A 25793-nucleotide genomic window follows, 5' to 3' on the forward strand; every position below is an offset into this window, starting at 1 on the left:
CTGGAATGTAATTTCCACTGCCTTTTTGGTTAAGGTCTATGGAAACACTGTAATTCCCTGAATTCATATATGTGGACCACTAGACCACTGTAAGGTCTAGCCTGAACATGGCTTCAGCCGTGTATATACAGTCTGGCCCCACTGCTAGCACCCTGACAATTCTACCTCTAACCATCCTTGAAGATCCTCACTAATTGATAATCCAGTGCTTAGACGAGGATAGCATGTGGTAGGAAACTCAATACAAAAGAGTCAAATGTTGAATGAACCAATCAATCACCTCACTTAATGCTTTGCTTCAATCTTTCTCTAATTCCAAAATCCCATCTATCTTGACAATCTCCTAGGTCGCCTGGACTGAATTCCTATCTTTTTATCTTTCCTTAATACTAGTTTTTACTTAACACTAGAGTTCACATGGTCTAGCTTTCCACTGGCCTTTTTCTCAGCCTTTGTTCGTCAACTTCATTGCCATCTTTTTTTCAACAAAGCTTTAGATGAATACAATCTTTGTTCAAAAGATAGAAAGGAATTTAATGAAAGTCTGTTTTTCACCAGAGTGAAATTCACTGTGTAAACTTAACAGCTAGGAAAAATTAAGTTAGCGTGACTCCCATATTTCTAGAATCACCAGTATATTCCTTAGTTGAACATAAACACAGGTGCTATACTAAGTAACACATTCTATGTACTTTGCAAACAGCATCTCATTTAATTCTCATAATGAACTTTGAGATTGTTACTATTTCACAGAAGGGAAACTAAGGCTCACAGAAGTTACTTGACCAAGGTAATAAAGCAAACTAGAAAGCCAATATTCAAACTCAGAACTGTCTCCAAAGTCTATGGTCACTGAATTAAATCATACTGTCACAAATACACTTCAGTGGTTACTCTGCCAGTGAGAATACACTCAAACTTATAATTCTGCCTTGTGTACAGGAAGAGTTGTAGCTTTATTTTCCTACTTATAACATGATTAACTTGTGTGTATGGAGAAGGCTTAGAGAAACATGTATTCAATCATTTTTATTTATATAAATCTATTGGAAACAAAATGTTTTTATAAAACTTACCATTTAACATCAACAGATTGTCAGTTCCTGGATGTGGATAGTTCAATCGACCTTTAAAAAGACAGGAAAGGGAAGTTTGAAAGATTATAGAGCCATTTGAAAAGCAAAAAAGGGAAAGGGGGTAAGGAGGAGAATATTACTGAGAATAGTTCAGTTCTTAAGGAATAAAAATTACTGTTTAGCACAAAGTATATTTACCACAACTATCTCTGTAAGTTGAAAACAAAACAAAAAACAGTTAACTTTAGTCTTAGATTATAAGAGCACAATGTGACTTGAGAGCAATGCTTACAGAATAAAGCTTATTTTTTAAAATATGAAAAGAATGTAGGTATCCTAGTCTTTCAAACTTAATATAGGATATATTATAGGATATTATAGGATAATATAGGATGTGAAAGTTTAAAAAATATTATCAAAGCTGTTTGTAATTCTCTCTACAGGTATCTAAAATTTGAAGGAAAGACACATCCTTAAATAAAAACCCCACCAAAATATTAAAATAAAAAATAAGCAGCAAAAACTCATCACAACTTGCCACTGAATTCAGTATGATTTTACAAGTTGTACTTAAATAAAGGAGTTTAATAAAAACATCTTAATTGTTTTATTGCAAATGATACTGGAAATTTAAGCTCGTTCAAAGTCTAGAAATGACATAAAAATAAAACTATAAAAAATGAAAATAATAAAGCTTAAGAGCATAGTATCTCCTTTGAGTTATTTTTCATTGAAGAGTTTTGTATATACTAAATGCAGAAAGGACAACAGTACTATATACTGCTGTGGAAGAGAAAAAAGGGATGCACAAACATATTGTGGTTTACCCAGCAGTCTTACATCATAAAATTTGTTTGACTAAATGCCAACAGTGAGGATGATCATTGTTTTTAGTCCATTAAAATATAGGATTTTTCTCTAATGCCTGAGTCTCTGATACAATATTAGAAAGATACATTAAAATCCACTTAGGAAACTACTAAAAATTAAATATCTGTGAGATTGCAGTTTAACAACTTTCAGCACAGCCCTTCAAAAGACACTATGATAGCATATAATGCACTGACAGCAGAAGGGTGACCAATAAATATCTGAATGGATCTGACATAATTAATAAGGAATTCAGATTAACTGCATCTACCTTTACCACCTCATCAAGTACTGTATACTCTAAGGGTCCTTTATTGCATCCAAATATCGCATACAAAAGAGACTGTCTATTGGCTTTAATTATGAAGTTAAAGAATTTGATCATCTACTAGTACAAGAGCAAGTGGCAAAGATAACCCAATTTTGACATTAAAATATAGATGGATAATGTGCATATATACACACACATTATATATGTATACACACACACAGCATGTATATATACACCTATACATACAAACACACTTCATCTGGGCTCTAATTTAACTATAGCACATTTTATTTTCAGACTCAACATAGTTAAACAAAATAAAGGTTTCTGTCCTTCAAAGAACAATTTACCACCACCTACTCCTGAGTTTCATGCAGCATACTGGTTAACTAAATTATCTCTTAAATATAGCTGTCATACTCTAAAAACATACAAGTAAGTTCATTGTCGTGACACTTTAGTAAGGAGTGAAAAACAGGAGTGTGTGTACAAAAGGCACAAGATACAAAGAGTTAGGAAGCAGACCTTTCTTAACCAGATTTCAACAGCATGGAACATTACTTTGTCTGAAGGATCATAGTTTATTTTGGAAATGGGCCTATTTTTCTTGTTGCAGACAACCAAATTCAGAGACTGATTTAAGGCTATGAAAAAAAAATCACTGTTACTCATTGAGATTGAAAATTAAAATCCCTACAAAAGTGGCAACCTGCATTGCTCTGTTCAGTGTAACAAGTTCATTACAGCTTGTTTGTATACTGACAGTGTAGGATACAAAGATGAGTGAGATACAATCTCTGCTTATGAAGTGGTAGGGGAGACAGACACAAATACACAATTTCAGTAAACTCTGCCAAGTGTGAAAAAGAGTTATGCAGAGTATGCTATATAAAAAGCACAGAGGGGTGTTTAACCAAGTGCAGGGGTTCAAGCAAGACTGCCAAGGGAAGTAAACTAAGAAGAGCTGTAAGCCTAGTTCCACTGCAAAGGACACTCAGCTTTGAACTGCCACATAATTATCCTCCAACAATTTCATTGTTCACTTTATTTATCCCAAGACACAGGTAACAAGAAATTTTTATTACTAATAATCTTTTCACTTCTTGGCTCTGAATGGACTTAAAAGGCACACCTTAAGTGGAAACTTCAAACAACAAATACCTATTTGCAAATATGTTCTAAAATATAATTCTCCAAAGAAGAAAACCTCTCCGTATAACTAATAAAATACTCAGAACTAAATAAGCAATTTAGGCTCATTTTAAAGTTATCCAATTACTTTCCCTCTACCACAGTGAAATATTAGTGCATCTTTACGTGTTAAATTTTACAGTTATATTTTACATGGAATAGTATTAAAATTACTTCATTAAGAATCTGTCAATTGACAGTAACAACACTGGAGGGCTTAACGATGAGCCATTTCTAAGTTCATTTCATTTTCTAAGTTCTTTAAAACCAATTATTTAAACCTTGCAACAGTCCTGTGAGCTAGGTAGTGTTATCCTCCCAGCTGAAGATAACCTTTGCCACAGAAAGTTTAACAGCTTGCCCAAGGTTACACCACCAGCACGTAGCACTGGTAGGATTCCATTCAGGCAGATTAGCGCCCTACTCTTAGTCACTCTCTTCTATGACTTCCTAGCTAATAACAATCTGGGGTAAAGGATGTATGGTAGGTTGTAAGGTACATCATCCATTAAAAAAGTTACAGAATGATTACGTAGCATATTAGATAACTTATACTTTAAAAGAGAAAAAAAAAACCCACAAAAAGGCCGCACTATAGTAACACCAATTCCTCCCTGTTGTCTAAAAGGCCTGTGGCACCGGCGGGTAGCTGTAGCCTAACACCTGTTCCAGTCAATGCTAAGACACCCAAACGGGCAGATGTAGGACTGCCCAGAGTGAAAAAATAAATTTCCAAGCCTTCCTTGTAGTTAAGTGTGCCCGGGTGTCTAAGATCTGGACAATGGGACGTAAAACAAAACTGGTATGTGAAGTTTCTGCGAAGCACCCTTGGAAGGGAAGATCGTCCCTCTCCTTTACCTCCAGCTTACTGGAATGCAGATGCAACAGCTCAACTGAATCACTCAGCCATCCCAGATCATGAGGCTGAAGGTGGGTGTTAAAATGACAGCAGAACAACAAAACAGAAGGACTTAGATCCATAAAAATCACAGTACCACTTCCAGGAGTGTTATGCTTATGTAAAAGAAAAAGACATCCGTCTTGTCTAAGCTGCTTATTGAGTTTTCTGTTGTACCAGTTTTCTAACCTTACAAATAAAGTCCTCTAGTAATAGGTTTCGACAAACTGAATTATAGGTAACTGGGCTATTATTTATTGTTGTGAAAACATGATAAAAAACTTCAAGATGGTTTTAACACATCTATAATTAATGTGCATATATTATTTCTTGGTACATTTTCTTTTACATTAAAATACTATAAAATTTAAAACAAACTATTTTGAAAAATGTATATTTATTCTTAGGTGTCAGTGAGTAACTCAGTATCTTAAAATTGTCTTATTAGTCTATTATGATTTTAATAATATGCATAATAATATCTAAAAAGTCATGTTAACCATTTTAGATGTGTATTAGAGCATCAAAGAACACTGAAATATGACAACTGCACATCAATTACTGCAAGACAATTACCAGTTACTAAAATTTCAACAAAGCAGTATTTCTAAGACATACAAAAGTTAAGTCAATATTGAAGACTATTCATATATATATCATATATACATACTTATATTGATAAATATTGATATCAATATACAAGTTCTTTCTTCAAACTACTTAATGCCAATAAAAATAACATAAAATAGTGATAAGATTATAACTTTTCTTATTTCATTTTTTCTTGGATTTAAACATACTTTTAAAATTGTAGAAATATGAATTAGATAGGATAAGATGAAGCAATCACTTCCCCAACATCTCTTAATGTTTGTGTATTCTTAAGTGGAAAGGCCTCTAGCTAACCAGAAAGCATCTGATTGGTGAAGTATCCTCTTATCTTCTTTCCCAGGTACCATACTCTCTTGGTTCTCTATCAGCAGCCATTCCTTAAGTCGTCTCTGCTGTATCCTCTTCCTCGTCTCAACCTTTAAATGTTAAAGCCCCAGTGTTCAACCCTTGGACTTCTCTTCTTATACTGCCTCCCTAGGTGACATTATCTGCTACCAAAACTTCACGTATCATCTCTCAGCATTTCCACATTTATATCTCTAACTGCAACCTCTGTCCCTCAAACCCGTATTTCCCCAGATCCATGTATAGCACTTTCTTCAATTAATTTGCTCATCCGAAAACCTTGGGTTACCTTTACTCCTCACTCTATGTAATCTGTGCATAAATTCGTCAACAAACCTTAACTGTTCTATTATCGACATAGACCTCAATCTGATTGCTCACCAGCTCCTTGACTTTTTCGCTGGCCCATGCCGTTCCCACCTCTGCACAGACTGCTGGAATAACCTGACAGTGTAGTCTCTATTCAGCAGCCTGTGTGATACTTTTAAAACCTAAGTCAGCCCATGCTGCTTTATTGCTCAAAACACTTCCACACTTAGAATAAGTATCTGGCCCTTTGTCCTCTACCATTCTAGCTACACTGGCCTCTATTATTACTCAAACATGCCAGGCGTGGTCCCATTTCAGGATCTGTAGATTTCCTCTTCTTTCTGTCTGAAATGCATTTGCCTACATATGACCAAAGCTTGCACCTCTCACTTCACTTAGGTCTTTAAGAGCTGCCATCACAGACCATCCTGTCTAAAACAGCAGCTTCTTTCTTTCTCTGCACCCATGACACTGTGTGTTTTCCTTGTTAGCATTGATTCCTGTTACCCCTATCCTTCATTAAAACAGTCTCATGAGGGCAGGACCTTGTCTTTTTTATTCTCTACTGTATCTGTAGCATCTAAAACAGATCTTAGTACATAACAGGCCCCAAATATTTATGAAATGGATGAATTAAGTATCTCATTCTATTACATGAACCATGAACTTAATCTAAAGCACAATATCTAAATATGTGTTTGCATGTGGGGAATGGAAAGGACATCCTCTCAGTGAATGGAAAAATCACAGAACAAGCTTTTGGAAACCCCTTAAATATGGGGAGGGGAGGGAAGAAGACAAGTCCTGTTTCTTCTTCTTTGCCAAGATAAATGTTTCCTTTCTGCACAACTGTTTTCTTTTTTTTAATGAATACATCCAAAAAATGATTTCCAAAACCCTAATATTCACTGTTAATGATGCCAACCTACTCTTCATTAGTGATGAGAAAATTGCTATAGAACAATGCTACACATTCTGCCAACTCCTTTAAATAGCAAAAATTTTAAATTACATACTAGATCATAAAGAGTTTGAGTTAGAATATTAAACCAATTAATAAGAGAGGCAGTATGGTGCAGTGGTTAAAAGCACAAACTCAAGAGCTAGCTGTTAAGTTCCACTACTTCCCAGCACTGAAACTTGGATAACTATTATTAGTAAGCCACCACAGTCATCCAACTGCAAAATAAGGGTAAATATCTACCCTTAGTTGTGAGCATTAAATAAGTTAATATATACATGTAGAGTCCTCAGAACAGTGCTTAGCACATATCAGGTGCTCAGTAAACAATATGCATGTTATATATTGTGTGTGTGTGTGTTTAATATAGATATATATATAATATTATACACACATACACCCTTAAATCTAATACTTTCTTCTTATGTTTTAAATAAAGCATTGCTCCCACTGGTTTGGTAGACTCGTCTCACATTTTTTTCATTATATACATTTCACTTTTATTTTGAAATCCAATTAGTAAAAAAAAAATGGTTTATAGGAAGCCTGGTAAAATCCACTCAGAATGTGGTAATTACCAACCTTGAATAACTCCAATCTCTGCTCAGATCCAATGGGCAGGACAGTCATTCCTGACCTCACTCCCAAATCTCAATGCATGCTCATAAAAGCCTAAGAATAAGATCATACAAACGTAGAAAAGACCCTTAGATCCAGATCCCAAGAAAGCAAGAGAATCATTCCTTACCTACATTTATTAAAAGCCACCAATCTCCTTTAGTTTCCAGGAAAATTAATCTAGTTGACTCACTCTTAAATCAGGATCCCATTATAATTTTTCACCTAAGCAATTATTTAAAACTTTAAAAACGTCTGTCCAATCAGTTTTAGGAAATATATTAAGAAATACCAAGGAATATAGAATATCAAAAAGTTTGTTCCAAGTAAGGTATAATCACAAAGAAAGACAAAAACAACAAAAGGCAAACTTAAATTAAGTCACCAATCATCTGGTAAGATAATGTATTATCATAAAATTACTGCAATAAAACTGATACTAATTGATATAAGCAATTAATATTAAAATCAAGTTGCACTAATGGTCACAAACTTTAAATTGTAAAAGTGTTTTATTAATGAAAATAATATTAAGATAACAGATAGGTAATCAAACATTACCAGTGGCAGTATAAACTGGCATAAAACTTAAAAATAAGTTGGCAATATATATTCAAAACTTCAAATACAGATGTATTAAGTCTACTCAATGGAAATAAACTCAGAAAAAGTTCACCGTTTTTTTGTAAAAACTAAAAAATACCTAACTGTACAACTGTAGGGGAATGGTTATACACTGTTTTACATTCACATAAGTAATTTTTAATGTTCTAAATAAATATTGATAAAGAATGAATTATTGTGGAAAAATGTTTAATCATTCAACCAATAATTTATTGAGCCCCTTCTATTTGCTTGGCATTAAAACAGATGCTGATTCAATATAACGCAAAAACAGAAGTGGTCAGTTGCTCCCGTGACACACTATCATGAGAAAAGATACATCTACTTAAAAAAAAAAAACTGACTGAATCAAAAATAAATGAGAAAAGTGTCCAGATTAAAAACGAGTATGATTCCTTAACAACCTTTACCACAGTAATCTACGGTCTGGGAGTGTTGCGGGGCCTCACTAAGGAGGTAAGCAGACTAGGGGTTACAGAGACTTCCAACTGATGTGCTTATCCCTGCTGCTTCCTGAAATCCCTAAAATGACAGCACAGAAGTTTTAAAGAGGCATAACCCACACTAGGACAAAGAAAATGGGACAGGATCACAGAAGGATCAAATTGACATTTTTGGAAGCTGTGAACATGACTGGCTAAGTGGTAACTGACTTTGGAGACCAAATACCACTGACAGCACTGAGACCAGAAATGGTGTGTGTATGGGGAAGACTATCCAGAAACAGGCCATTTACTGTAGCAGAAGCCTGGGAGGGTTCAGAAATAAGCTCTGGTTATCAATGAGAGGAGATATGGGGTAGAATTAAAAACAGGAAGGCTAACAATCACTTGGTAGTTTTTACATAAATCAGAAAGAAACGCAGCCCCTTCTTTGGCTCTTCTAAGAAGGCTAGAACCCAGACCTACAGCTCCCAGGCAGAAGGAGGGACATACATCAAGCTCCATTTCCCAAACCAAAAGAAAAAACCTGAATACAGACATTGTGACAGTTCAACTTGGTTGGCTTACAGAAACGCTTGCTAGATTATAAACCCCAACTACAAACACAGAGTTTCCATCAGTTTTTGTCTTGTCTTTAAAATAAATGGACAGCAAAGGATCATAAGATATTTGATGAAATATGAGCATGAGAAAAAAAAATAAGAACAAAACTAAACAAATAGAAAAGAGGAACTTAAAAAGAAGCAGAGACAATACAAGGAACTGGAAAACTAATCTTTAAAAACTGTAACATGGTGTTTAAAGTTAAACACTCCAGAAATATAAGATCAAAGAAGAAAAATAGGAAAGTATTGAGACTTTTTAAAAGAGGGTCTTTAAAGTTGTAAGAGAAAAATTTTTAAATAATAAAATCATTTTTTTAAATTTTAAAATTAGAAATGAGGAAACCACAAAAGATAAAGCAATGGAAATTAGAAAAGCAGATGATGAGTATAGAAGGTTTCATATCTGAAGAACAGGAACTCCAGAAAGAGGTAACATAAAAAATAGAAGGGGAAAAATCATCAAAGAAACATTCCAAATTTCTAAGAATTGAAAGAAATTAATCTCTGAATTAGAAGGACTCAATAAATGTGCAGTGCAGAATATAAAATAAGGGAAGGGGAAGGGAGAGAAGGGGAGGGGAGGGGAAAGGAAGAAGGAAGAAAGGGAAGGAGGGAAGAAGACAGGTAGGTAAAGTCCCCCACCACTATGCCCTGAGAGACCCATATATCATTATCATGAAATTTCAGGACCACAGACATAAAAACATTCTAAAAGCTTCCAGTAAAAAAAAGCAAAAAATTTTAAAAAACAACACAAAACAAGGCAATCAACCATACAAATGAACAGGTTTTAGAATGGTATTACATACAGTAACCCTAGAAGTAATGAAGCTTTGCTTTCAACATTCAAAATTACTAATATAGAATTCTACACCAACCTATCATCTTATATAGGTAGAATAAACATATTTTCATACATACAGGTCTCAAAATTTATATCCCAACTGAAGGAAGGTACTGTAAGACAGGTCCAATAAAACAAAGGTTCACACCATGAAGAAGGCACATGGAAATCAGGACAAGAACTCCAAAGGAAAAAGGAATTCCAGGGATTAAGGAAGTGCCAAATTGACAGTTATGGTGGGCTACAAGGATATCAACAATAGACAAAAAGAAAAAAAAATCTAGATGATTATTTGATGTTTTTACATGAATTGAGAGAAACTTCATAGTTCTATAAACACATTCTGGGATGAATCAGTGACAAGTACTTAGAAAACTAAGCAAACAAACCAAAAGAAACAGTGATTAATTCCAGGAAAAGCAAAGTTACATGAAAAAGAAAATGCTATAATACAAAACATATGAGGTTCATCTACAAATATTTGCATTATCATAGTAATATTCCCTCTAACTTAAACAAAAGTGGTCCTAAAATAATTTTAAGAGGACAGAGCACAGAAAATGTTGGAGGTATGGGTAAGTCAAAGTAGATAGTCAACAAATACCTAAAATGTAGGTGATATAAAGCGTAAGCATATTATTTACAAATCATTACAGGAAGAATTGCTAAACAAAGTTCAAAGTAGCTACATCTAAGGAACAGGAATCAAAAGTAGACAGAGAAGAACCAGGAAGAAGACTTCTATTTTTTGCTCTATGAGCCTTATGGCACTATTTCACTTTTTAACCTATGTACATATTTTTTAAACTAATTTTTTATAAGATCACCAGGTTGGAGGGAAGATAAATATTTGAATATTTCAAATATCTTAAACTTATATATTTAAAAAGAAAAGATTAGAAAAATTATATACCAAAAATATCAAATATGGTTATTCTACCTTATGGAACTATTGATGATTTTAAAACTTTTTTTGCCTAGTTTTTCCAAATTTCTTTTAATGAATACATAATACTTTTTGTAATAGGAAAACGAACATTTCAAAAGGATAAAGTTGTATACTCCAGAGGAAAACCTCCATTAGAGATTCTTGGATACTCTTCAAATACCATAAGCAGCTAAAATTCATAGGCCTAATTATCCCATGTACTTGCTTCTATCACTGCAAGTTCTATACAAAAAATACATTTGTTTTTATTTTCAATTTAAAAATAAGAATCATAAGCCCACATTTAAAGTTCTAAGAAATATGCTTTGTGGTGAAAAACCGGCTTCTAATAAACACAGTTCTGAATAAGTAAAGTGATTTTAAGAAAATTCATTGTCATTTCTGTGTTGATGGGTTTTAGTTTAAAAAAAAACTGCAATCTGTTGTAACTCAAATCATTTAGTTGAATATTCAGACATCTGAAGAAATAAACTCAACTATGTTCTAAATTTAATAATACTGTTGCTAATTAAGAGATACCTGAAAAGAAATGAAAATAAAACTTCAAAATCTCTATCCATGATACCATATTTCAAATAAATTTTCTAAAACAAGCACTTTTACAACCACATTTTCAAAATTTCCTTTTCAATCTGCAGATAATACTGATGACAGAAGTTAAACTCTTATAAATTGTACTTTCCTGAAGATGAACTGAATTCTGAGTATTTGGGGGGTAAAAGTTATCAAGTATTTCAAATAGTGATCATCTCTCTTAAAGTCAGAATACTTTTAATAAAATGTATATGGCTTCTATATAAATACAATTTATTGCAAAGTTAATGATTTTTCTTCTTTGTCAAAGGTCAGTGATCTACAGGAAAAAGAAAAAAATTGAATGAAGGGGAAAGAATATGTAAATTCTACTAACTCCTTTTTAAAATAAAAGGAAACTGAAAGCATACACAGCAATCCATCCATAATTACCTTTTTTTTGAAGATATTCTAATAAAGTCATTTTCATCTATACTTTTTTTGGGCACTTACGAAAATTTTGACTCCAGGAAACACAAGTGGCTGAAGAAAAGCAAAATTAGCTCTGAAAAATGCACCCCTCTCTGTCACAGAGAAGTAGCTCGGGCAGTGTAAGAGGGCCATACACCTGCTCTGGCACAGATATTATCAATATCAGTTTCATTTTCACTTTGCTGTATTTTAATAAATGCCATTAAATTCTTTGCAACTCCTTATAGATCTCTTTGATCTTGTTCTCCTATATGAAAATTTCTCCAAGTGTGTTTTTTACATAAACTGCAATGCACAATCTCTAGAAGTAGGGCCCTGAAACCTGCATGTTAAACATGCTCTCGGAGTTTGAGAACCTCTGTCCAGCTCAGGAGTTCTTAAGCTCCAAACTAAGTTCTCATATCAGACTGTTAGAAATTTATACAAGTTATTTTGTTAACTCTTGTACTTCTAATTTTATAGTAAGGCAGGTAAAGAGAGTCAGAGGGAAAAGAAAAGTCTCTTGAAGAGAAGAGACAACAATTTACTTGGTACTACCACGACCACTTGACCACGTAACACCTTACAGAAGTCATTCCTTATTTTCTCAGGGATTATTTTTCTTAAAATAAGCGGAGATTTCTAGTTTAGGAGTCTTAGAAACAGGAGTTTAGCAGTCAGTCATGTAATAAAAATGATGCTAGATATACAAAAACACATAGCAAATAAAACATTTTAAAGGCATCCACTTCTAAAAATATGTTGCTATTGTAAAATCATGCTCGAAATCCTTTTTTTCTGAATTCCCCTTAATTGTTTGGGGAACATTGGTAAAAACATCGTGACTTGCTGAGACAGATCCTCCCAAGGACTGTTATATAAACTGCATTTCTTCCTACTGTTCTCAAATCTTTTATGAGTTTAAATTAAATTTTTTTGTTTGTCCTTATGCTTTGGGGGAGGAGGGTAAGCAATTTTTGGTAAAAATGCTTACACAGTAAGACCGTTTTTGTAAACTGCTGAAGGCACAGAGGGAAGGGAGTTTAACAAGAATAACTGTCTTGTTCTTTTGTTTAAAGGAGAATGAATTGACCCACACATACATAAAACGATCACAGATTATTTAATATAGGTATGCAAATACAAGTCTGCAAAATCACAAAACTGCACTTGGCATAGCATGATTTACTTTAACCATTAAAAGTAAGTCACAGACAAACCACATTTGTCCTTCCTTTGAAAAGGAAAATAATTGTCAGAAACCAAGACAGTTATCAGAAAATGGGATATTAATGGTGAGAAACCACTGCAGAATAAATAAAACAGACTGGTCAGTGCCACTTGTACTAAGGAAAGCAAAAGACAGTGTGTTAGTGTTCACAATCCAGAGCAGACGACAGCACAGCCCGCACAGGGGGCTGGGCCGTGTCACACCCAATCAGCACCAGGCAGCCCAAAAGCAGCTATGCCAAGACTAGCCTGTTTTCAGTTCCTCAGTTGTGCCAAGCTCCTAAATACAACCTGGTCCCTCTGTCTAGCTGACACTTCCCCTAATATTTTTTCCATCTTTGTGCTGCTCAGGTTTCAGGTCTCAGCTCTCTTTACTCCACACGTACATAAGGTACCCCCACTTATTACCTCCCTAAGCGCTTTATACTCTCCTACATAGTATTTCTAACACTTGTGGTTATATGTACATATAATCTGTATGTATTATATGTACATATTATTTTAGTATATTATATGTATCTCTGTATATTACACAAGGTCTCTCTTACCTCTTTAGGCTGTGCATTTCACAAGAACAGAGACCACGTCTATCTCAAATAGTGCACAGCCAGGATCTTGGACACTGCCTGGTACAAAAGCAGCACACTTAGTGGAATTAAATGCAGTCAGACTTTCATCTTTTGTTGCCAACACTTCACATCTATAAAGCCTCAACAAGACAAGACCAGACCCTTTCACCCGCTATGCTAGACCGTAAAAACCTTAGCATTAGACAACAGAGGTTCCCTATTTACCTGTAAAACCCAGCAGGCTTGTATTTTGGGCTTAAGAGGGGGTGGGAGGGTACTTTGTTAGTATAATCAGTCAGTTATCAGTCATGCCAATAACCTGTCATAGACTTTCTTTGGATTCCAGAGATCTGCTTAATTGCTTTTCTGTCTACCAGACATTAACTCTTACCTTAAGTAGTTTGTCTTTTCCGTTAAAAAAGTAGAACCAAATGCAAATTTAGTTTCTGCCTTTCATCTCTGTGGAAGGCAGCCCCCATGATGGCCTCCACTGATCCTTGCCTCCTAGTTTTCAAAGCTCCTGAGTAGCAGACTCCTCCCCAGTGGAGCAGGGCTGACCTAGGTAGCTAGCAGGATGTCATGGTAGGATGGTGTGAGATTTCTGAAGCTAAATCATAGAAGACACTGGAACATCTCTCTTGAGCTTTATCATTTGCTTTAGGGGGATGCAGCACCATGCTCTGAGGACACTCCAGCAGTCCTGTGGAGAGGTCCACATGATGAATCAGTTCTCCTGCCAACAGCCTGCACTAACTTGCCAGCCACATGAGGAAGAGGATCCTCTACTCTTAGTCAAGCCTTCAGATGACTGCAGCCTCAGCTGATACCCTGACTGCTCCCTCCTGAGATCCTCACCAGACACAACCAGCTAACATGCTTCTGAATTCTAACCCACCGAAACTGGACTTGACAATAAATGTTTACTGTTGCTTTAAGCTACCAAATTTGGGGGTAATTAGTTATGTAGCAATAGATAACTAAGACAATCTTTCATCACTCAAGTTCACACAAAATTGTCTAGAAACTTTCACCATTAATACAAAGGGAAACAAGAAATTTTTATTATTGTTCACTAGATCCCATAGTGAAAAAGCAAGTGGTTGTTTTTTTTGAAAACATTTTAAAAGGATAAAATAAGATTAGATTCATTCTATTTTTCAGAATAGAGAAAAGAATTTCCTTATATGGAATAGAGGGATGAAACAATGAGACAGGAGAGGTGGGACAGAGGCTGAAGTGATGCCCTAAAGACCAGGAAAGGAAAGGAGGGGAAACACATTCAGGGATTGGTTTCTTCCATTTGTCACAACTTTGCTTTAGCAGATTTTACTGGCCCAGTGCAAAGAAAACACATAATGATTAGAGTGTCGGGAGTAAGATATACAATGTGTAATCCCAGAAGGCAGGGAGATTTGTACTAGTAATAAAAGGAAAGAAAACTAAGTGGCAGCACTTGGATATCAAGATCATTTTAAAAAGGTCTATGATAGCTATTTGGCAGAAGTACCAGTCGTATTTCTTTATTCTATGTAGAGAAGTTTTATCAATTTTTTTCTCTATTTCCTGCCATAATAAATGTGTAACATAAAATACTCCAATGAGAAACACAGATATGTCATCATGATTCCTAAAGATGGTAGTGAGCACGTTTTTCCCCTTCCCACAGCCAAAGATAGTTTTTCTAACAAAAGAATTTTGAAGTCACGAGTTTTTTTTTAAACTATTAAATTCCTCTTAGCCTTACACTGCTTCCATTTTCTTTTTCAAAGTCTCCTTTCTAGGTTTCCATCCACTTTTATTATAACACAGAAAAACTGAGATAATTAATAGTGAGATAATTGATGTTTTCTCTTAACATGTTCAAAGGGCTATTCCAAGGAAGACTGGGAGAAACAACAAATGAAAAACTTCTAACTATCCACTGGTAACAGTTAATACTAACTTTATCTTGAATTAGAATTTCTAAGAGTTTTCTTTCCAGAGAAGGCAATCAAATAAACAGAGGGAAATTCTTCATAATCACAGGCTGCTTGCCGGCTTCTATTCTTAAACAGTGGATCCAAGACAAATGCCACGGGAACTGTCAGGATAATGGTGGGGAAGAAGGAAAAAAAAACAAGACCTCAACTTCAGGTACTCAAAAAACTAGGCTAAATTTTGGTTAGAAGCAACCTTCTCCTTCCCCAAAAAACAAACAAACAAAAAGTGTAGCTATCTTTATTAGTTTTTGAGAATTCCACTGCCACACATCGCTGACAATCACTAATGATCCCCTGAGCTTCTCAAACTTCTTAAAAAAAAGGAATTAAGAAGATAAGGAACTCCTTTACAAGCAAAATCTAGAGTCAGAACTAATGTTTAGCTATCTGATCAGTATTGCCAACTCAGCCAGAGCTATCACATTGCTGTCAACTCTGAAGTTCTAGAGTTTGTAGGCTAACTCTTGGAAGGGAACTCTTACCTGGCTCTACAAAATTAAGAACAGAAAGATTACAAAGTAACCCAGGCTTGTGATTCAGTGAGAGATCCTGAGCCAGAACCAACCAGTTGAGTGGCTCCTGAATTCCTGATGCACAGGAACTGCATGAGGTAATCAATGCCTAGTGCTGTTTTAAGCTGCTACGTTTCAGGACTATTTATTATGCAGCAACAGACAACTATTATCTCTCATCACTCAAGTTTACACAGTTTGCCAGATATTCACCATTAATATAAAAAGGCAAGGAGATATATTGTATAAAGAAATGTAAAATAATTACTAACAGGTAATGTTGCAGACAAATGAAAACAAGTGTGTTAACAGAATTTCTTCAGATATAGTTTACTAACTGTGATAAGACTAATAGTGTAAGATCAGTGGGGCTGATTCTTTTTCCTAACTTGCTCCAATTTTTATGAATAGTTTCTCTGCCTCAAAACCTTTTAAAAACCCCATGATATGACAAGTAGAAGAAAAATGAGAAAGAAGTTATCAAAGGACAATTATAGGCAGGAACCACTGCAAGCTGTGAATGCAAATATTTCAAGAAAGTTATTTTTTCATATTTCCGTATTTGACAAATCAGTAGATATAAAACTTTTTTTTAAAAAAGTCACCTACCCTTAAGAGGATCATGCTCTGCTCTCATAATGTCAATGAGAGAATTTTCCAGAGAGTGCATGTTCAAACTGTCATACATTCTACTTCGATCCTAGAAGAGAAGAAAAAAAAAAAGAATATAACCTATGCAATTTTTTCAAAAAGCGATGATTAATACACTATCTAAACACTCTTACAGGACACCTGACTAATACAATATTACCAGTCAGTTTGCATCCCAAGACAATGTCAACAACTGAGGCTCTCATGAGCTGTAGTAGCTCCTGTACTAGAGGACAACACATGTAATAATACATTTATGTCCAAAATCACATATCAAAAGTAATCTTATTTCATTGGCAGTAGAAATGCAATACAGTAAAATAATTTCTATCATTATCATTCTCAATTTATAAAGATCCTGAAATATTACACACAGAGAAAACATTTTTGGTTGTCATTTAACTTCTAAACTTTTCTTCTATGTCTAGGAATAGAGACAGTGGTGACACCTGAAAAATAAACACTTGGGAGGAAAGGGCTTAATTCTCCATTGTGCACCATACTTTAAACATCCATCAAACACTGTATGTTATTTAACTTAATAGTCAGAATTTCACAATAATGAATGCAGAAACATCTTAAACAGCAAAAATCAAAAGCATGAAATACTAATATCAAAACAAGAACTAATATCTAGAATCCTTATATTTAAATCTTGCTCTCTGAAATTCTCGTATTTTGATCTCCACATTTCTAAACCTTCCCTCTCCTGCACCTATCCCTGCAAAAAAGGAAGGTGGAGGAGAAAAGGGTGAAAGCATTCTCATCAGAGAAAATCTTCTACATCATCAAGTCTCAGAACAAAGTCTTTTGTGTAGCTGGAAGTTTTGTTTGCTGAAATGCTAAATCCCTCAACTTGCTTACTAGAAGGAATTTGATTCTTTAAAGCTCATGAATTTATACTGTATTCTGCTCAATATACACTCAGTATACTTGAACAAATATATACAGGGACCCACCACAGCGAGCCCTGGTCTGTGCCCCCTGATAACCAGGCAGTCTACTCCCAAAATATGTCAGTGCCAACTCCCACCCTTTTAGGGGTGTGTGTGTATGTGTGCTTGCACAAGAGTATGTAAATGAGGGAGAGGCAGGGCAAACCATTTTTGATTCTTAAAAAATGATTAACACAGAAATAAAAAGGAGAAGAATCAGAAAAGTGGGAAAAACACTCTCCACAGAAATCAGACTGAGGTACTTCTCAAACTGGGTCCCTGAGCTTCAAGAAGGACCAAGAAACTGTGAGATTATATATAATGTCCTGTACGTGCGTATACATGTAATTTTTTTTTTTTCTGAAAGGTTTAGGGCTTTCATCGGGTTTCCAAAGGAGCCCACAATGCAGAGAAGATTCAGAGCCAGTCTCTTAGGAAGCAGAGGGAAAAACAAGAAACTTTCCTGAGATTGTGCTGACTTTTTTACTCTACTTCGATGTTTACATGAATATTGTCAGCTTTTTTAAAGCTAGGGGGCCAGAAACACTATTGCAGACTAAACAAGTTGCTGTCAAGGAATTTGAAAGTGTGAAAAGTTTAACACTCAATGATGGAAAGAATGCTAGACCTGGAGGCTCTTACTGGAGCTTTGTCAATAAACAGCTACACTAGTACCCCTTATTTTTACTTGAAGTCTCCTGAGGTATCACACACCCATCAGTGATAGGTGTTCACTAGAACAATGACCTTGGGGAGGGAGGCACCAAGAATCACTGAGCTATATGCAACAGTGGTTCTCAAACTTGAGTATGCTTCAGAATCATCTGGAAGGCTTGTTAAACACACAGCTTGCTGGGACTCATCAAGAGACTGATTCAGTATGTTTGGCGTGGCTCCTGAGAATACGTATTTCAAATAATTTCCCAAGTGATACTGACACTGCTGGTCCAAAAGACCATACTTTAAGAAGAACTGAGCTAAACCTTTTTTAGGTTCTGTTCCATCTTCTAGGAAATAAAATAATCATGTCGAATTAAATGATGCCTAAAGTCCACTTTAAAAATAACAGAAGTAATAGAAAAGCAAAAGACTCAAAGTAGTACATAATAAATGAAAGTGGACTAGAGAAGAGCATGGCCCTCGTACAAAAATGACATACAATTTTAGTAATCTAACCAAATACTTCCATTTTTTTGTGCTTCTACTGTACTTGGTTCATAACTGACTTGGTTTTCCTGACTCTCCCATTAAACTTTTAAGTTAATTAGGGGTAAGGACCTCCTAATTATGGAAAAACTATCTCTCAAACATTTGTTGAGTGAACAGTATTTTATCTCTAACATAAAAACTCTGCAAAAACGTTTAAGTTTAGCTCAGTTAGGACAAAGACTATACTTTTAACTGGTAATTATAAAGGACTACAAAGACTTCTCAGAATGCTCCACAGAATAGGTACTCAACCATTAAGTGATAAACTGAGACAAGGATCAGATATAAAGGAAGCCTAACAAACTGCCATTAGTTTAAAAGCTAAATGGAAATCCTCAAACCATTTTGAAGTAACTGTAAATGCACCGATGCTGATTAGCATAAATAACGATGGAAAATCATAGCAATGTAACTTACATTTATTACCATATGGCTATTTGAAAATAGCCAAGATATTTCACAAAAGTAAGAATCTCTAACAGGGAAAGTTTACCCAAATCTGTTTTATTTTATTTTACCAATAAAACTGCATTCATTCATTCATTCATTCATTCATTCATTCATTGAGTTATTGAGTTATTTATTGAGTTACTGAGTTACTGGGTTATTGAGTTATTGAGTCATAGTCAGTTTACAATGTCGTGTACCTAAATCTATTTTAAATATGAAAGCTGTGAGGCAAAGAATCAACTAAACAGGCTTTCAGAAACAGAGATTACAGAATCCCACAACAATAAACAGGCAAAAATTAGAACAGATTGGTGGAAAAACTATAATCTCTTATATTCTAGCATTTTATTATTTTCTTAAACCCAGACATATGCCACAAAAACTACGGAAACAACAATGAAGTCCTAGAAAGACCAAAACACACAGGAAGAACAAAGTCATCCTAATTTTAAAAAAAGATGAGCTGAGAAAGATTATAAACTCTGAAAAATAACTAATGAGGTCAACAACAGTAGTAAAACACAACAAAAGAACTTAAACTTAATTAAAATGGAACTTTTCATGGGTTATATTTTTGCTTGGATATATTCAAAACCGTGTTCTATTTAAAAAGCAGTAAAGTAAAATTTGTTCCTTTGACAACGATATAGCTTCCCTAAGAAAAAGGAGATGGATTACAGAAAAAGCCTGTATCATCATATTTCAAGTTATACCAGATGCTTGAGCCTATATATTCTTCTGCCTAAGTAGAAAAATCAGCTTTTGTTTTATTTTTGTGTTTAGTTCTCCAATTTTTGATTTAAAATAAAAAAGCAAAGTTGTACTAATATTGTTCTCAATTTTAAGTAACTACTGATCACATATTGCTGATTATACTGTCTGCTACTGAACCATAGTGAATCAGCAGCAGACGATGTGCTGCTCTGCCTCCCTGCACAGCGTGGCTCTCAGTCTCATACTCTCCCACATCATTCTCTAGCTGTTCCACACAGATATCCCTTATTCATCCAACTGGACTTTCACCTTCTCAGAGGCAAAGAACAGTATTTCCTCCCATATATCCCTGAGGGCAATTAAAGCACTACCACCACATACATATATAATGAATATACATTTCTTGAGCTTCCTTTCTTATTGTGATCTGCACAAAGTAGAAAAGAAAAGAAAAAGCTATGTGTATGTGTGTGTGTGTGTATATATATACACATATATGTATGTGTATATATATACATATATATATATGTTTCAAGGCCCCAAATGGCCAAAGCCACAATGGTTAAGGAAAATGGAAGGGTAAGTAGAAAATGTCTGGTATAAGAATGGGTTGAGTGCCATTAAAGAACTGAACACAGGATAGGAAATATAAAAAGCATCCAATACTTAAACATACATAAGAGATCCCATTCTGTCCCATTTTCAGCAGGTGCGACAGTTTGATGACTACCAATGTCCATAAAACTCATTTAGTTGAACAACCACAATTTAAGGAGTGCTTTATTAAATGAAAAATTGGTCTGTTACTATATATTGTTTTTTGTGTAAGGTTAATAAAGTCTCCAAATGATGTATTTTTCTGAGACCCTCATGTTATCATTTATTATTTTATCCTAATAGCCTGGATATTAAAGATTAGTAGAAAATATCTTCTATTAATTCAAGGTGGTTTATGCGACGTGCTAAGGGACTGCAGGCAGAACTTCTGTAAGAACAGAAGTCCACAGCCAAGCACATAGGTAATTCCCCAGCTGGAGAACAGGTCAACACCCACAGGCCTCACAGGCTCTATCAGTTTTAAAGGCATGATACTGCTTCACTTAGAGAGCTGAGATGCCAAATGTACATTTGTAAGTAATAATCACAGCTACTGATATATTACTCTTGGAATTAAAACATTCAATATTAATGAATAAATATACTGTAGCCTTAATATCTACTTGAAAAATCAATGTTAAGGTAATTTAGAACTCATACTGTTGGGTATGACTTCTTGCATGAGTAACCATCTGAGTTTTTTAAATAAAAGTAATTATTAGCCTTAAAAATTAATAGAAATATGTAACATTCGTTTTAAAGTCACAAATGTGCTTAACAATTTACATTTGTTTTTTAAAAGTTTTAAATTTGAAGCTTTTCCATAAAAAATATGCTATTTTAAATAAGGAAATGCCAACCTGAAAAATTTTACATACAACTGAAATAAAACTAATCTATAAAACTATTTCTTTCTCATTTACTAAATTCAATTACATGTCCAGCTCTTAGTATAGGTAAGGCCTGAAGTATCCAGGTATAAGAATTAAGATATTAGTTCTAGAATTTAGTATATTTTAGGCCTAAGTCAATTTGAGACTAAAGGAATTAAAAAGTTAAATGTTTTTAAATAATGTATTTGTTAACTAAAATATATTAGTATTAAAATGTTGTATATGATGAAAACAGAGCAGAAATGAAAATAATCTCCCCAGATATTTAAGTCTCTTAAGTATTTTCTATAATTTTAAACTTTGCCAAACACGAAGGAACTACTCAGCTGTTTAAGATACCAATTGCAGTTTCTAGCTGCTGCTGTATTTCTAAGAACCTCAACTTCAAATACCTCAACCTTTTATGGAAAGATAGAAACACAGAACAAATTTTGTGTAATAAATACTCTTACGGTATTCAAAGGAGATAGCAACATTGCTTTTAAGACCAGGTGGGATGGAAGGTCATACAGGACACCTCCACTGCCTAGGACCAATGCCCACCTCTTCCCCGCAATAAACCAAAACCTTCGTGTTCTAAAAATAAAGGAATGGGGGGAGGGGAGTGGGGAGCAAGGAGCAAAAGAAATGGCCACAATAGATGAAAGAAAGTATAAGAGTTGACCAAAAAGGCCTTACATGATCTAGTTCAAGGTCCTACTTTTATAAATAAGGAAACCATGACCCAAAGATATGAAAGCCCATAAACTGTGTCATTCAATGTTATAAAGATTGTGAGAGGAAGAATAAGAAGATTCAGGTTTCAGACCTCCTTTGCTTCTAGTTCAGTTCACTTTCCACTATCTTTTTCTTCACCATTCTCTTCAACTTCATCACATCACACTGCTAGCTCAGAGTCCACAAGGAATGCCAATTATCTTGGCAGTTTACCAAAAAAAAAAAAAATCCTTAAGCATCAAAATCCTTTTTCTCTAAAATGAATTTACTTAAAATCCCAGGTTATAAAATTCGTGAGAGCAGAGAGGCTTTGAATGACGTCTAAGTGGGAGGGCTGATGGCCCTCATCCTGTGGCAGCCCCGGGGGCACTCCGCAGAGCCCAGTTTGAAAATTTCCCTTCATTATCACCTCTACCTACTCTCAAGCATTATTCTATCAACTGAAGACTTCTTAATGACCTAATTTCTCAACATCTGTCCCCCATCCCCCTGGATCCTTCACAGCAGCTCATCTGTCTTCTTTTTCCTCCATAGATACATATTCCTTTCATATATGTATCCTCTTGCTTCTTCCTGCACAAGCTCTTCAAATAATTATGTCCTTTCCTATCTAAACACATGTCCCTTGCCACCTTCAAAATAATTATCATAATTTTCCTCTTCTAAACATACCATCTCCTAGGCATTTATGTATTTAATTTGAAAACCATAAAAATGCTACCATAAAAATGTCACTAATAAAGCCTATCTGAGCCAGAGTGGAGAAGAAAGTAGAAATAGATGGATAACATTACAACATTAACAAGACAATCAATTACAAATTACATGAGATAAATACTGGCAGGAGTATTCTGGCAAATAGGTAGTACTTGTTTAAAACAAGTGCTAATGTTTGATTATTGAAGTTACTGCCAACACTCCAGATTTGAATGCTATTTACAAATGTAGTATTAATCTATTTATTCAGTCCTTACTTGTAAAATCATCTCAAGTTGATAAAGTAACTAAGGATAACATAACTCCATTCAGTGGACTCTCACAAAGTCAAGTCTATGCTCATTCAAACTCGGGCTCTGTAGGAAAGGATCCTTATATGTGAGGATTGAGTGTTCTGTTTGTCCTGTAATAATTCTCATCACCTGAGACCCAGTATGCACTCAAATTTCATCTGTAGGAAGAGAGACAGCATTTTGTGACTACAAAGGACTTGAAGGTAATTTGATTAAGACTGACTCTCAGCTTTTTGACTCAGAGCTTTTCCATAGGAAGCTGATTATTTGGAAGAAGACAGTATATAATAGCAGTATCAAAATTTAGAATAGAGAAATGCTGTGAAGTTTTTTTATAAAGGTGAAAAACTAAACTAACATAGGGTTTAGAAAACTCAAGGCAAATACAGTAGATACCATGAAAAAAGTTTATTAAAAATTCTGTAAGACATTTATGAAATGTAAAATTAAATGCTAAGTAAACATATGATTTTGTACCTAATTGCAAATGATTCTGAAAAGAGATAAAATATGTTCAGTTTGACTGATGTTTAAAGTCAGGTGCTCTTGGGTATATGATTCTCTTTTCCAAAAACAAATTTATTATGTTTAGGAAATATAAAATGATTATGAACTACTTTTAAATTTAAAAACAAAACATCTTATATTAAATAGTTAAGTCAAGTGACCCTTTAAAAGTAAATTGCTTTAACACTCTCTGACATATGCTTAAACAGCTATAATTGGAAAGTAAATAATAAATCCTACTCATAATACAAATACTAAACTCCTAGCCAAAATCCTGAGAAATACACACTGTGCAGCCTACCTGGTCTATTCTGGATGTTCCGGCTGCAGTGCACCAACTATCTTGGAGTGAATCTGAGCCCCAAGCTGGCAACTGCAAACTAGATCTCACCTTCAATAGCATAGAAGTTTTCATCAGAAATAAGCAGTTCTCTTACCCGTACCCACCCACAAAAAAAAAGGGGGAGGGGAGAAAGAATGAAAAGAAAAAAAAAATCCAAGTTTTCCCTATTGCATATCTTTGTTCTACCCTCTAATGGTTTCAGGGGAAAAAGTCTCATTTTAAATAGTCACAAGGGGACTTTAATATCAACAAAATATTAAAAGCCGTGAAAAAAGTCTTATCATCACAACTGTTAGGCCACATACAGAAAAAAATAGTCCCTGAACTAGTGGACAAATTTTAATTTGATGTGAAAAGCCCTAATATTATTTTGCCATAATCACAGCTGTACTATCTGAATATACATACAGCTGATCATAGTCAAATATATGTGCAATTACAGAACACTTTAGTTTAGCTATATTAGAGGAGAAACTCATTTTGGTGACCTATTAAAGATTAATGAATGGAGGCATTCTTATGGAGCTGCCAATTAAAAGCTTCACTATGTATTTAAGCAATGCAGCAGGGTTTTCTATATTTTATAAAGCTTACTTTCTATTATGTGTTTAGAGATTTTCTTTTAGTCCCAGTCTTCTCTATATAGCTATTTTATCCTTTGATAATTAAATCACATGCTTAAAAATTAGAACTTTCTCTCCTTTAATCTGCTAATTTTATACTACTACTACTACCACCACCCAATTCCCTATTTTGAAAGATTAACATTAGAAATAAGGCCATTTATATACCATTCTTACCTGTAAGGGTAAGAGTGTATTACTATTGTTGTCTGTTCTGAACACATTATCTTCAATCCAAGATTTTGGAGTCAGTGATGGAGTAGAGCGAGTAAATTTCGGTGGTGCTATGACATTACCAGAAAACGGTTTCTTCAATGGAGATATCTGATTCATAGTTCCTGGAATTCCCATGTTTCCAGTTCTACGATGATCTCTGCCATGCATTGCGCCCCAGGACATACTTCCAGTGCCCCAGCCACTGCTCTGATGGTTGCTCCAGGGAGATTGTTTCAGAAGAGGCTGGGGAAAATACATCTACTTAAATTATAGGCATTTAACCAGCTTATAGTTCAAACTCAAATTTAGGCCTGAGCTAAAAATGTATATGATCTTAAAAAAATGAAAAATATAAAGGCAACAGAATGTATCTCAACTAGCTTATAAAAGGTAATAGGCTTGAGATCTTGCTATACGAAAACATTCATTTAATGCTAGGTGAGTTTATAGACTCTTGTTTACTATACATATAATGAATGAAGCAAATACTTCATGACAATTACTAAAATAGAAAGTGCAGTTACTTTTTTTCCTTCAGAGAGAACTATATACCTTACAAATATGAAGAAAAAATACTTTTAAATTGAAATTAACTTTGAAGATCCTTAAAGATACAAACTACACTATAATCTTAAAGCAACCATACTCTGCTAGGCACACAACTAAAAATATGGTCTTTATTAATTAAAATGTCTCAATTGTATGAGTGTAATATTTAGACTAGGTTTCCAAAACAAGTTGTACCACTATAAGAAACGTGGATAATGATAACATTTGGTGTTATTCTATTACATGGATTAAAAATGATTTTGGGGATAGGAAAAATACAAGAAATAATGTCTTTTATTTCACTGTTTATTCAACTTTCAAGATACTTTATTCCAGTTTTAATGCAGTTTCTTTTAAATTTTCTTTAGGTTTTATTTCACTTACTTATCCATGAACTGTTAAGCAATTTGACATTACCCATAGGTGAATACACTGAGATATATTTAAGATAAAGAGCTAGATGCTTTCATCATTCTAATAGAGATTTTA

The 25793-nt window shown here is 34.4% G+C and overlaps 1 protein-coding gene across 10 annotated transcripts in view; it reads right to left on the bottom strand.

Moving 5' to 3' along the window:
• Positions 1 to 25793, bottom strand: part of CPEB2 (cytoplasmic polyadenylation element binding protein 2) — a 67200-nt gene that overhangs the window by 37382 nt on the left and 4025 nt on the right. For 3 of the 10 annotated variants that reach the window (XM_072946126.1, XM_072946118.1, XM_072946166.1), the window contains exons 2-5: positions 24717 to 24998; positions 23875 to 23964; positions 16500 to 16590; positions 1077 to 1127 (exon numbers count right to left, since the gene is read on the bottom strand). In XM_072946126.1, the coding sequence (XP_072802227.1) occupies positions 1077 to 1127; positions 16500 to 16590; positions 23875 to 23964; positions 24717 to 24998 (514 nt within the window). Of the gene's footprint in view, positions 1 to 1076; positions 1128 to 16499; positions 16591 to 23030; positions 23123 to 23874; positions 23965 to 24716; positions 24999 to 25793 lie in introns of those variants that run through there. The other 7 variants (XM_072946155.1, XM_072946178.1, XM_072946145.1 and 4 more) reach the window with 5 other exon arrangements.

This window comes from Vicugna pacos, chromosome 2 (assembly GCF_048564905.1).
Source record: "Vicugna pacos chromosome 2, VicPac4, whole genome shotgun sequence".
NCBI lineage: Eukaryota > Metazoa > Chordata > Mammalia > Artiodactyla > Camelidae > Vicugna > Vicugna pacos.